Source organism: Cottoperca gobio, chromosome 1, assembly GCF_900634415.1.
Source record: "Cottoperca gobio chromosome 1, fCotGob3.1, whole genome shotgun sequence".
Classification (NCBI taxonomy): domain Eukaryota; kingdom Metazoa; phylum Chordata; class Actinopteri; order Perciformes; family Bovichtidae; genus Cottoperca; species Cottoperca gobio.
The window spans coordinates 12961704-12975363 of record NC_041355.1 but is presented as its reverse complement, the minus strand read 5'-3'; the positions used below and the strand labels follow the sequence as shown (position 1 = coordinate 12975363).

General features: G+C 40.2%; 2 protein-coding genes across 2 annotated transcripts in view; one reads left to right on the top strand and one right to left on the bottom strand.

Annotated features, from left to right (window-relative positions):
• The window catches only part of LOC115007451 (ubiquitin carboxyl-terminal hydrolase 43-like), a 46202-nt gene extending 40967 nt beyond the window's left edge, over window positions 1-5235 (top strand). Inside the window, exon 14 of the mRNA XM_029430324.1 lies at window positions 100-5235. Within this exon, the coding sequence (XP_029286184.1) occupies window positions 100-1277 (1178 nt within the window). The 3' untranslated portion in view covers window positions 1278-5235. The remainder of the gene's footprint in view (window positions 1-99) is intronic.
• A 3341-nt stretch (window positions 5236-8576) lies between these two features.
• mchr1a (melanin-concentrating hormone receptor 1a) lies at window positions 8577-13247 on the bottom strand. The gene is made up of 2 exons (XM_029436730.1): window positions 13167-13247; window positions 8577-11974 (listed from the first exon to the last, which is right to left on the bottom strand). The coding sequence occupies exons 1-2, from the start codon at window positions 13198-13200 to the stop codon at window positions 10956-10958; spliced, it is 1053 nt and encodes a 350-aa protein (XP_029292590.1). The 5' UTR covers window positions 13201-13247; the 3' UTR covers window positions 8577-10955.
• Window positions 13248-13660: the final 413 nt, after the last annotated feature.

Genomic DNA, 13660 nt, shown 5'->3' with positions numbered 1-13660 from the left:
ATTTGCCCTGATCAGTGTAGTGTCTTATTGGTTGTTTATTTCAAGATGTCACATTTAAATTTATAAACTAAAATATTTTCCTCTCCACATAATTGTTAGGGGGTTTTGAGAGCAGACCATTTATCAGAGGCCTTCAGGGACGCAGTATGAGCATGAGAGCCCCCAGCAAGACCAAGGAGACTCTGAGCAAAGTGTTTCCCCTTCGCTGGTCCTTTGGTTCAAAGGAAAGACGGAAACCTGACCCAGTGCCTCCATCTGTCCAAGATCCTGCCCCTGTGGAGCTTGTACAGTACTTGGAATCTGGCCGGCGGCCCCGGTGCACGAAGGATCCAATAGTAACATTGATGAGCGAACCACGCAGCACAAAGGAAGCTGCTGAGGGCCGGGCTTCAGCCAATGTCCGATCTTCCAGTGTTGGGAGCATAAGTTGTATGAATAAGGCAGGAGATGAGTGGTCGCCTGAGTCTTCACAGGTCCCAGAGGGCCAAAGGAGACCATCAGATAAGACAACCAGCTTAAGACGCAGGAAGGGGAGCCAGACGAGAGAGGAGAGCACCACGAATATCAGCAGTAGCTCAAGCAGTAACACTCTCACCAGGAGGAAGGATGCCAGGAAACAAAGCTCCTCCAAAGCTTCCCAGGATACTTTTGAGACAAAAAGGAGTTCCAGTGCTGGAGTTCAGTCCAGCTATAGCTCTCCTAGCCTTCATGATGGGACCCTGAGAAGACAAAAAGGGGACAGGGCTGAAAGGGAACACCACAGTGCATATGAAGGAAACTCTAAGACCAAGAAAGAAGAAGTGCCTAAGAGCCATGAGGGACTGCTCTCCTTCTTTAAAGGTAACTTCCTTAAGAAGGATAGGGACTCAAGAAAGTCCAAGGAGGGTGAGTCAGGGAAAGGAGGAGCTGAGGAAGGAGGCAGAAGGACTCTCTCGAGGCTGTCGCTGTCCAACGGAGCAGCAGCAGCAGCAGGAGGAACTGAGGTGGAAGTTGGCAAGTCTAATGGCTCCGGCTATCGTGGCGATGAGCTGGCAAACGGGAAAGTGGGACGATCCACGGCGGACATCAAGCGCTCCCAGAGCTCCTCCAACATCCCCATCAAAGCGGAGCAGAGCATGCGTAGGACAGCATCTTTGCATCGTAACGGGATGTCTTCAGTCCCAGCCCCATCACGCAGCCTGACAACTGACAAACCGTCTTATGGCACCCTGCAGAGGACTCGTTACAGCACGACCTCGCTGGGACGAAAAAGGACGGTCCCCGAATCCAGCTTCTGACGCATAGATATTCAACTCATCCACAGACGCACAAAGCTTTTTATTTGTCAAGATTGAATGACGTCCAATCTCTGAGATCAAAGCAATAGTGCTCAATTCCAAGTGGTGCTTCTTTTTGTCTCCAGAATATGAAGTCTCAAGTGGCTTGGAGTTGAATCACAGAGCAAATGAAGAGTCTGTTAATGCTGGGATATAAAGAGCAGAATTAAATCATTGGACCTGTTCATCAAACATTAGAGGGAGTCCATTTTGTGTTCTATTTTTTTTATAACTTAAAACAAGTGCCTGAGCAAATAATATGCAGTATAGAACCAAGGAGTTTGTCTGTTTAGCACTGGAAGCACGAAATTACACACATGCACATGGAAGCATATTATCCGCATTTGTGTCTTATTACTATAGTTTGGGTGTTGGTATTCATCACTCCATTTTAAATTCTCATGGCTGTTTGATTACAGTCTGGACGCACTGATTGTGTTCATTTATAAGAATGTAATGTGTCCACTCGATTAACGGTTGTGCTTTGGGCAACAGTTTCAGATTAACAATAATTATTCATTTTTTAATCCCTTTATTTAAAGTACAGGATCGCTTTGATAAAGCATTGACTGCACTTGTTGTTTATTCTGTGTTAAACCTGCAGTGCAAAGACCTTTAACAGCAATAACCTGCTGGGTAGGAGTGACATTCTGTTGAATCACTGACCTGGGTCTCTCAATCAATATTTGGCTAAGACATTGTATCAGGACCAGTAACACTTTATCTGTCTACTGTGAAGGGTAATATTAATGCAATATCCACCCTTAGAAAATGTGGTAAACCTTTTATAAAACATAAATTAACCATATTGAATGCATTCCATGGGTTTTCCTTTTTCTTAGTTTTTGCTCCACATGCGTCACTTGCTGTTCTGTTGAAGCTTTGGTCGAAGCTGTCTGAAAAACATGAACCGTTCTTTTATTGTGAGGAATCTTTTCAGTCTTCACTGTAGCAGAGCTTCAAATGTTACACCCTAACATTTTGACCACAAGTGTCAGTGTTTTAGGTTTTCCCTTTAATCATGCTTAGTCTGAACAATCGTATCCATACAATATTTAAAATGGCTAAATTAAAACAAATAAAAAGTGAAAAACAATATACATTGTTACTGTATATCTTTTTCCCTTTTATGTATGCATTTCCTTTGTTTACTGTAAGCTAACACAAGCTAACTAACACAAATTAGCTGTCAACACTTACTGAGAATTGCGCCAAGATGTCACACATGTAGCACACAGCAGGAGATTGTCCGTGTCAGAAGCGTTCTCTCTCAGAATATGAATCTCGTTGTCTCTCCAGTTCGTTGTTTCCTTCTGGTTTTACGCCAACTGCAATAGAAACATTATCGACTCTCTCGCCATGAATGCATCGGACAATGAAGCGCTCTATTCACACATGGGCTCAACCGGACATTACACGGAGCTGGCAGGGTAAAATCCCATTGATTTCCTGTCCGAATGATTTGGACAATTGCATTCTCATATACAGCTTCTCCGGGAAATGTCTAGATAATTTCAGGGTTGCAGTGCATGTGTGAAAGGGGCTCATATGTGCAGTCAATGGTAGTTTTCCGCCAACGCTAAGCTTCACCCATGACCCCACCCCCTGTGATTGGACAATTGATTGTTTTTTTAATTTGGTATGAACTATGCTTCCGAGAATACTTCCCTTTCAACTTCTCATGATTATTAAAACAATTCATGACATGTACAATGTATTTTATATTTCACTGTATTTCTTTGTTTTGATTTAGGCATTTTAAATCTTCCACATTAATCAGCGAGAACTTAAATTTAACAGTCATTTAGTGAATGCGGCATTATGAAGGATTTGCTATGCACTTTGTCTTTTCACAGCTTAGAATATTATGATGAATGATGACGGTATTTATGTCCTGCGAGCAGAATTTATACTCTGCAAGATGTATGTTGGAAACTATGGGGGCACATGCAAGCATATTTCATTTAATTCAGTGTAATTTGTTTTATTTTTGATTAATTTTAACTTGCTACCTTTTTTCCCATGTTAATGTGCTTAACATTGAGATGGTTAGGTGTTCACATGTTATACTTGGTGCAGCTTCAGCCAGAGTGAATGGTCAATATTCACACAAGTATTGACATTTGATTATGAGTATGTCATGCTTAAAAAGAAAAAGAAGAAATTTGCTATATTCTGTTCAAAGCTTGTCACGATGCCTCAGTTTATTCTCACATTAATTACACTAGAAGAAATGTTGAAGTATCACGCAGTATCACACTTCAAAATAAACAAGCATGGCCCTTTTTATTGGGCAGACTGTATATGGAAGACAGTTTTCTATGCAGATAATCAGTATGTAGCTCGTTGAACACTTGAATGAACATTTTCTCATGTTTCTTCCAAAGATACAAGCTGCCGTTTGTTATTAACAATGACACTAGAGCGCTATGCTTTCAAGTCTACACATGTGTGACACATTCTATTCCTTATTTCAAAGGTGAGTGTTTATTATCACATTGTGCAGCCATAATTACCTCCACCAGAGAGATATGTTTTAGGTTTGTGTTGTTTGTTTGTCTGTTTGTCAGTCGTATTACTGAAAAACTACTCGCCCGATATTCATGAAACTAGCTTGAAAGGTGTAGCATGAGCCAAGAAAGAACTCATTACATTTTGGAGTGGATGCGAAACCCTGGCCGTTTTGTTAGGAGAGATGTCATCTACTTTCGCTACTAAATTACTATTGTTATAGTGAATGTTTGAATTCCCTTTGCCTCCAGCTTCATTCTCAGCACTCGATGTGCAACATTGTCCAACAACACCCATAAATCTTCTTTAAGAAATTTGGTTTAGATTTACCCAAAACTTGCCCGTGCACAGATGGCATCATTGTTTAATGTGTGTGCACTTTGACTCACTTTGCAGAGCAGGAAGACCATGTGTCTGTGTCTAATCATGTCTGAAGCCGAAAAGGTTCATTTTGAAAAGTTATTAAATATTCCTGCAGGCGTTAGTCACTCAAAGCTTTGATTAATGATTCACTGGTACGTTATAAATCTGTTCAGCTTTTAAGAACTTTCTATTTCTGCAACAAATGAGTTGAGAAAGTGACATGTATTGAGGCACACAACCCTTACATTTATTTTCACAAACCTTTTTTGACGAAGCAATAATAGTTGAATGTCCTATTCATTCGTGGTGATTCTTTGCACAAGTTTTGTCTCTGATGCATGCAACGTTGAAGATGGAAGAAGTCAGAAAAATCCTTCCTGAAACCTGTGGAACAATTTCTTTAACTTCTATCTGATCGACCATTATGTTATATTGGTGTAATGGTTATTATTAGAACATGCTTTTTCAAATTGTTATAGAACATTTCCATCTTTTCAGTGAATTTTCCTGAGAGCTAAAAACTAAATTTAGTATGAATTATAAGATCTAAGTCTCTTCCCTGCCATTCAGAAGTAGCAGATAATACTGATACAGAATGGAATACATTCAGAAGGCAGGACATTATCATTTATTTAAGAGATTAATACAGAAATAGAGTTTAAATAGGGACACAAAGTCTGTATTGCATTATAAATTCATACAATACAGAATTTTTCTTTTCTTTGCATGGCTCAATATACATGTGGTCACATATACACAATGTTTACTCTGCCAAACTGAGCACTTCTGTGTTAACACAATTCTTTGTGAAATGTTGCTTTAAAATGTTTTTATATACAATTTTTCTACATTTTATATAAAGAATCTGTGTATATATGTGTGGATACACACAGACAGAATTGTGTGCAGGAGTGTGTATGTGAAAGAGAAGAAAAGAAAAGAGTGAATAAATAAGCTTATTATCATTGAAGGTCAATCCTGTGCGGTGCGGTGATTTGGGAATAAGATTCCAAGGTATCCAACTGAACTCGCAATGTATTCCATGTTTTGCACAAGAGTGCAACAAGTATGCTTTCACTGTAAAACATGTGACACTTTTTTAGATGGTTGATTATACATTTTACTTAAAGAAAAGTTTAAATCTCAGCAATTTTATTTTTCAAATATATATGAATATGAATATTTTTGGGTTTTAAACTGGAATTAAGTTTGTAACAAGGAATTTTAAAATGCATTTAGGCTTTGTGAAAATGCAATGGTAATATTTTACTATTTTCTAACATTTTATAGACAAAGCGATGAACCGGTTAATTAAGAAAATAATTGTCATATTAAACCTGCAATAATTTAGTTTTGTTAGCCAAAAATGACACCATCAGAGCCGTTAGTGAAGCAAAACAGTACAGTCAAAGGGAGACACAGTTATACAATGTAGGAAACCAAAACATGAAGGGGGGTGGGGGGCTATCAGCAAATTTCAGCTGTTTACTTAATTAGGTTTAAGGACATAGGGGGTCTAAAGGAGCCATGCAACACAGCGTCTCTGTCACCTGGGAAGGACTGCACACATCTCATGCTGGTACACACATTACACAGATTAGCATTAGACTTTTATGAGTCAATCTTTTTTCCATCCATCCATCCATCCAAGGTTTACCTCTTATCCGGTGTCGGGTCGCGGAGGCAGCAGCTACAGTCGGGAACCCCAAACCCCTTTTCCGGGCCACATCCTCCAGCTCTGACTGGGGGATCCTGAGGCGTTCCCAGGCCAGTGAGAAGATATAATCTCTCCACCAAGTCCTGGGTCTTCCCCGGGGTCTCCTCCCATGTGGACGTGCCTGGAACACCTCCCTAGGGAGGCGCCCAGGTGGCATCCTTACTAGATGCCCAAACCACCTCAACTGGCTCCTTTCAGCGCAAAGGAGCAGCGGCTCTACTCCGAGTCTCTCACGGATGGCTGAGCTTCTCACCCTATCTCTAAGGGAGACGCCAGCCACCCGTCTGAGAAAACCCATTTCGGCCGCTTGTACCCGCGATCTCGTTCTTTCGGTCATGACCCAGCCTTCATGACCATAGGTGAGGGTAGGAACGAAGATCAACGGCCCCTGCTTAACCTGTCTTGTGTCAGTCACTGTGTTGTATATCTTTAAGGTGTCAGTGGAGCTGATGGCAGTATCCAGTCAGATCTGGAGCAGCTGGGCGCAGCGCTCCTCAGGACATAAAAGGCCCAGCATCCGCGATGCTGCTCTCTCGCTCCCTGCCTGAGCCAGTCTTTTGTTTCATGATTTGCTTCATTCACATTACTGATCACTGATTATCACGTCTCATATTTTAATTTACTTCGCAATTTATGTTCTATTGTAAATAAATCGCTCATATATTTTGGCATTTCGTGTCCTTACCGTTTGTTTGTCATGGCCTATAGAGTGCTGCAGGGATGACGTATTTGTGTAGGCCAAAAGTGAGCATCGCACTCATTCCCTCCATTGGATTTTGGATTATTTCAGAAAATAATCTCTGTGGCAAACTCGTAAAGTTTATGATACTTACAGATTTTGATCAGCAAGATAATATTCTCAAATTAACACCACTTTAATTATTTATGAAGCATGAATGCAATTGCCAAAAGTAAAACTACAACACATGACTTCACGTCACCACCGCTAAGCTATCGGCGTGACAACGTTTAGTAGCCTCATTTAGCCACTTATAAGCAACTGCCTTTTTTAAGACACATAAAAGTTAACCACAGACCTTATTTTAAGCATCTAACAAAAAACAGATTAAAAAACCCATTGACTTTGAGACGAGGGAACTGGAAGTCCTACAATGCTAACTCCTTTCGGGGTTTTAGGACTCTTTCCTGCAGCATACTATACTTATGCAGGCGATAAAATAAAAACATGGAGGCTCCGTAGTTTGAATCAGTGTGAAACAAGATGTCAACAACCTTTCCTCATTGTCAACGGCAACACATTACAGCTTCACTCTTTTTGGTTTTTACCTTTTTACAATAAAAGCCAAAGTGAAGTTGACTCAGCATTTCGCTAAGAGGCATGTTGGGTTTTGAAGCCCAAAGGGCGCTGTGATAGTCTTTCAATTGAATCCAGTAAACTTCTAGTCAAGATACTTATTTATTTAAAGTGATGATGACAGCCTTTCAAGAAATACCCTCAGCCGAGGACACTTTCACACACCAAGTCCACAGTCCGAATCAATAAAGAGCCAGTTAGCTGTCTGTTGGTAAAAGTGAAAGTGGTACAAAAACATCATAAACATTTTGCTATATTCTCTACAGAAGGGTGTCGTCGTCCCTCATTGGTCCATGTTGGCGCGGTTATGCCCCTTGGTGGGCCGTCTTGTTGTGGCGAGATGGAGGTAGACCTGAAACTCTTTGAAGAGAACCTACAGTGCTTCACATTCATAACTAATATAGTGCTCATTATACATTTGTGCAGAAATACATGTTGTGCAATAATACATTTTGATTGAGGTGGACGAGTACATGTGATAATCATTAAATGTAACAATACAATCAGGAGTTTATTGACTTCACAGGCACTTTAACAAAATAGCTTTCAATAGCGTTTGTGACAACAATACTAACTCAATGATCTGCTAAACCTTGACTTTCTTTTCCAGTTCATCTCAGAGAAAGTCTTGGAGAAAGAAGGTATCCAGCAGACCTCTGTCCAAGTGAGGAATAAAACTCTCATGTATATAGTTGGGCACACAAACACAGCTCATTGACGTTGGCAAACAAAAACTTGCCCTTGGCGACATTCATGGCAGCAGAATGATTCCATTTATTTTGGCATTAAAGTGAAATTTGAACAAAGGGACCATGAGTCAGTGTTGGCTCTGGACAGCTCAGGTTCTGGAGGATCCCCTGTATTTTTTTGGTCGAATACCCTGGCTCGAAAAAATACGGCTGAATATCCGAGTCAGCCAAAACACTTTCAAAATGCATTCTCTTCCATAACATGCTCTGCACTCCTGCCATTTTCGCTGTTGGAAATGTAAATAGTTTGCAATACAAGTGAAGAGAATGAGATGTTCTGTTTTCGAGGGGCATCTGGTGCATGCCCCCTGGCTGCCCAGAGAAATAGCTGAAATAGTCACACCAAATCAATATATTGGATGCAGGAAGAACTAAAGCTTTTGCAACAGGAGAACTTCGCTTTCTCTCTCAATATTGCACGCACTGAGGAGTTTTGAGTATTGCTTCAATTGACCTCATTTATCAAATGTCTCTTTTGAACTACATCAAATTCCTGAGTGACTTTTACACCAGCTATCTTAGCATTGAGAATATTTTTTAAATGTGTTAAATATCAGAGAGTGAAATCATAATCCAGACAAAAAAACAAACAATGAATAGTTTGATCAAATATTTATTTTACAGTATACATATTGATTTATGAAGTTGTCAAAGTTCACAACAGTACAGATAGAGTGCGCCGCAACTTATCGTTTTGTCAAAGTTCAAGCAAAGCTGCTCATGTTTTGACATGAGGCTTTTTTTTCTCTCTTTTGCTTCATAACAGAAGAACAACAACAACAGTTACACCAGAGTATCTCATCCTCGGTGTCGGGACCCAACAGGGTGTGGTTTTATTAATGAGTGGGGGTCATGGGGGATTTTCGAAGACTATAACAATTGATTGCTGGCATGAAGTCATTTTTAAAACTTTGAAAAGTGGGTCACTGGCCAGAAAAGGTTGAGAAACCCTGGGTTTCATATCCAGCTATATAATATATTTTATATTTACATTATTAACCCTTCCCAAAGCAAACAGTATAATTTTACCATCATAATTCTACCCATTAAAATATAATATAACTTAATATCAGTACGACAACATTGACAACACCTCATAGGCAAAATTGATCTCTTTTGACATTTCAGCTAATCTAAACATAAATATTCCTGACTTTGAATTTTAGACTGAAATTATTTTTGAAAATGCTGCTCAACAAATAACTATTTTACTTTATTCAAGTAGGACACACAACCTTTACCAGATAAAAAATATTTTAATTTGTGTTCCTCTTTGGGTTTGTAAAAATGGCCCTGGTTGCATTGTTTTACACATGCTAAGTGCGGTGAGTCATATTTACAAGCATTGTTCCAATGTGTCCTTTTGTTTCGGGGATAATACAGGAAATTGACAAAATACCAAGTTATCCCAGCTAATGCACAAGTTGGATGGGTGTTGTTGATTATTGTGATCAAATGATGTAGCTGGTCTGTACATTTGCCAAATGGTGTTACTAGTTTTGAGATATCTTGATAACAGACAGACAAGCAAACAGACATGCAGAGCAAAAACATATAAAACGACCAAAAGCAAAGTTTAATTGAAAAACTTATACAGAGTACCAAGACAAAAGACTTCACATACTTATTTTTTTGCACATCTGTTGGCCCCTCCTCCTTGATGCTTAGATAAAATGCATTGTGTTCACTTGATTGTGTCTCTTTTTTTAGTATTATAACGTACAAACAACAGACAATTAGAACATGAATTTGGTTAACAGCTGACTTAACCATCCGCGTTACTATAATCATATAAGCATCTGACTAAAAGGCATCATACATCTTTTGTTAATGTACTTTTTTTCATAAGAGGAGACTCGCGCTCTACAATATTGTTACACAATTGTTCAAAGCTGTGCTGCTAATGGGTTGTATAAAAGTATCCCTTTCATGTTTCTTTGCAACATCATATCTAATGCATTACAATGCATAACAACATATGATCCAAGGAATGGATGTCTAGTCTCGTTCTCTATTCTGTTATTCAGAGATAACATATTATTTCAGAAAACCACAATAGGACACAAGAACATACATGGTCCATTATTCAGTTCCTTGGTATTCTGCATGGATACACTCAGTGATATTAAAATAATTTACATATTGATATGAATCAACTAATATGTTGTACTTGCACACTCTCCTGAACAACACACACACCAAATATTAAATGTGACGTGTGTGTGTATTTAGTATTTACCACTTTTCCTATGTATCATAAAGGGACAACAACCGCATGACCTTGTGCAACTCCATGCTGTACAATGACAATACATTAACCTTGAACCTTGAATAACAGGATGTCGGACCGGAACTGACCTTGGTATTTAGATGTAGTCGCTATGAACATTTTGACCTGAAGATGATTGAGTCTGGATAAAAATGTTCCCTGTTGAAGTGATTAAAGGATAAGTTCACTGCATCATGGTAAAAAAGAGAGCAGGGAGTATTTGGCCTGGAGGAACATAACAGAATCATGTGGAGTTCATGGAGTCAATGTGTGTTGTCCATGCCCACTGGCTCTTAACAGACTGCAATATATCCTGTAAATGAAGATTAATTTAGATTTGTATTCAGTCTGAACACACATTTCGTATTGAGAAGCTACCCAATGTGCACCCTCTAACTTGTCTTAAATTAAGGCCATTTTTAAATAAATCGTTACCCGTCATTTTCAAAAGGAAAATAACACGACTGTCTGTGGTCACGCCGAGTAAGAACAGGCTGATTCGTTTTTCTAAAACTACGTAAATCAGTGGCATTGTGCTTTGATTGGAAAGAACAGTTTTACTCAGGCTAAAAATGAGCAAACCAATTTTTTTTATAAAATGGCTGATTGACATAACTGTTCAGAAACAGTAAGACGACAAGTTACTGTGCTAATGTCTCATTCATAGTGCTTGTCAGTTGCACAGATCCACAGTGATACAAAGTGAAATGATTCATTAAGGGGCCACATTGGATGGTATCATCTGCCTAGAGGCTGGCTGCTGCTGAGCCCTTTCAGGTATCATTCTCACACTCACACTGCCACCATCTGTGGTGCTCGGGGTCACACGGAACTTTCTATTAACCGGCCGTACAGCCCTGAGAAACTGCCTCTTGAAGGTCTCACTTAAGATAATGAACAGGAATGGGTTGATGCAACTGTTAGCGTATCCCATGCTAATGGCTATGTTGTAGGCATAGGAGAAAGCTAGGCTTGGCTTCTGCACCCCTAGGTGGATCAGCTGAAGGATGTAGTAAGGGGCCCAGCAGACGAAGAAGGCCAGGCAGATGGCCACTGCCATCCGGGTCACCTTCCTGGTGCGCACCCTCAAACTCCGTGGAGGCAGTGGTGCCACGCTGGTGGACATGTGCTGGAGGATCTTGAAGAACACTAAGCAGATGATGGCCAAAGGTATAGCAAATGCCAAGAAGAACTGGTAAAGTGTAAACCAGTATATGTCTGTGACTGGGTCAGGCAGAAGGAGCGCACAGGCCACCAGGCCATCCGGTAGAGGCATCAGACCTGCGTACATCCACACGGGGATGATGGTGAGTACGGACAGACCCCACACCAGGCCAATGACCAGCGCTGCCACACAAGGTGTGCGGATGTAGTTGAAGCGAATGGGATGAACTGTAGCCAAGTAACGGTCGAGGGTCATTGCAGTGAGGATGTAAGTACTGACAATCTGGCTATTAGAGTCAAGTGCAGTAATGACAGTGCACATTGCAGCTCCAAAGTGCCAGGTGCCGTTGCCCAGCAGCTGGTGGATGAGAAATGGCATCCCAAGGAGAAACAGGAGATCAACAATTGACAGATTTAAGATAAAGATGTCTGGCACAGTTTGCTTAGCACGGCACTTGGTCTTCTTCATGATGGTGTAGATGACAATACAGTTTCCCACGATACCCAGAAAGCAGATGATGCCAAAGATGACAGGGAGGATGGCACTGCAGTGAAGGGCCCCATCTACAGCTTTAGACAAGAAGAGGATGGAGAAGCAGTTAAATGTATAGTAAAAATATTTAGTAACATCCTACTGTATTGTACGTTATGTTTTATGATATATAAGATTGCATTGTATACAGTGTGTTATACAGTCATTAACATATCCAATGTTAGAATAGAATCGGAGGGATGAAACCCTCTTTTTAATGGTCACACATGCAGAGCACACACAGCGAAATTTGTTCTCTGCTTTTAACCCATCCTAGTACCAGGAGTCTACTACTAGGAGCAGTGGGCAGCTAATGTACGGCGCCCAGGGAGCAATGGGAGTGAGGGGGGAAGGGGGATGAACGGTGCCTTGCTCAAGGACACCACGGCAGGGCAGGAGGTGAACTGGGACCTCTCCAAGCAGCAGTCACACTGTATTTTTTTAGGTCGGGTCAGTGACTTGAATCAGCAACCCTACAGCTCACAGTCCAAGACCCTGCTGACTGAGCCACTGCCAGACTGTTACATGGTATTAGCAATTAGCAAGAGAAAGCACAGTAAAATTACTGATTTGTCAGGGGATCATTACGTGGGTAGAACCATTATCAGATACTATTTTGAATACATTTTCACCACCTTGCTTTTAGGCTCCCGGATAATTTCAGTGTGGAAATGACTGATTTCTGAACATGTGCATGTGTGTGCTCTTACAACACAGCAAAAAGCAGACGATGATGGGGGCATATGTCCTGGCAATTGTCATAATTTATAAGATGTTATACATCCAATAGACCTTAAAATAGGTTGCTATAGATACATAATGTGTAAGTATTTTAAATACAAAAAGTCACAGAAATGTCTAAAAAGATAATCTTACCACAACCTTGAGTTGGTGACCATTTTTGTAATTTGTTAACATTAAAATTGATGTGTATAAATCCATAAGTATGAATCCTAGAGCTTTCAGCAGAGGCAAATTGATGAAATTAAAGCATGTTTCATATTCTTCATCAACATATCAGACTGTGAAGGGAAGTTACTGCAGTCTGAATGTGTGCAATAGACAATGAAAGCGTGTATGATTTGAAAAGGGATGCAAGGTAACTTAAGGATGTAGAAGTAAAAATAAAAAAGAGAAGAAAAATTTAATTGTTGCTGTTTTAATAACATGTTGAATGCCGTTATGATGTTGACCGGATTATATTACCGAGGCTCTTGTTGCTTAACCTACCTGTTGTTGAATTTGAATCGTTTAAGAAATCCATCGGTAATTCAAAGTATATCCAAGTTGAAAAGTATTAACAAGCACCTGCTTCCCAAGTAAAATCCATCTGCATGCAAACAAAAAATCGAGTGATCCTATTTTGAATAGTTAGATCCTTTACGGCACAATCTTTTTTTTTACATCCTGTGCAGTCCAGTGCAGTACGTACCGTCAGTGGTAATAAAGCCGCTTCTCGGTGAGCGGTTAAAGAGCCTCTGGGAGCATCTTCAGTCGGAGTCTGTGACTCAGTGGAGTTGCGACTGCACTGCAGGTGCCAGTCAAACTGGCTTAAAATCAGATCAGTGAACTGATTGCCTCTATCTGATAGTATGTCTCCCTAGAAGATAGTGTGTGCGTGCGTAAAAGCGCTTCCTGGAAGACACTTGATCCATTTTTATTTTGATATGTTATGTAATGGAAATGTGTGTGCTCACCGATTGACCATCATATCCAGCAATAAA

Coding starts and splice junctions, on each gene's coding strand:
- mchr1a (XM_029436730.1), bottom strand. CDS start 13,200: ATGGATTTCTTAAACGATTCAAATTCAACAACAG. Junction 11,975..13,166: donor CGATTCAAATTCAACAACAG/GTAGGTTAAGCA, acceptor TCTTGTCTAAAG/CTGTAGATGGGGCCCTTCAC.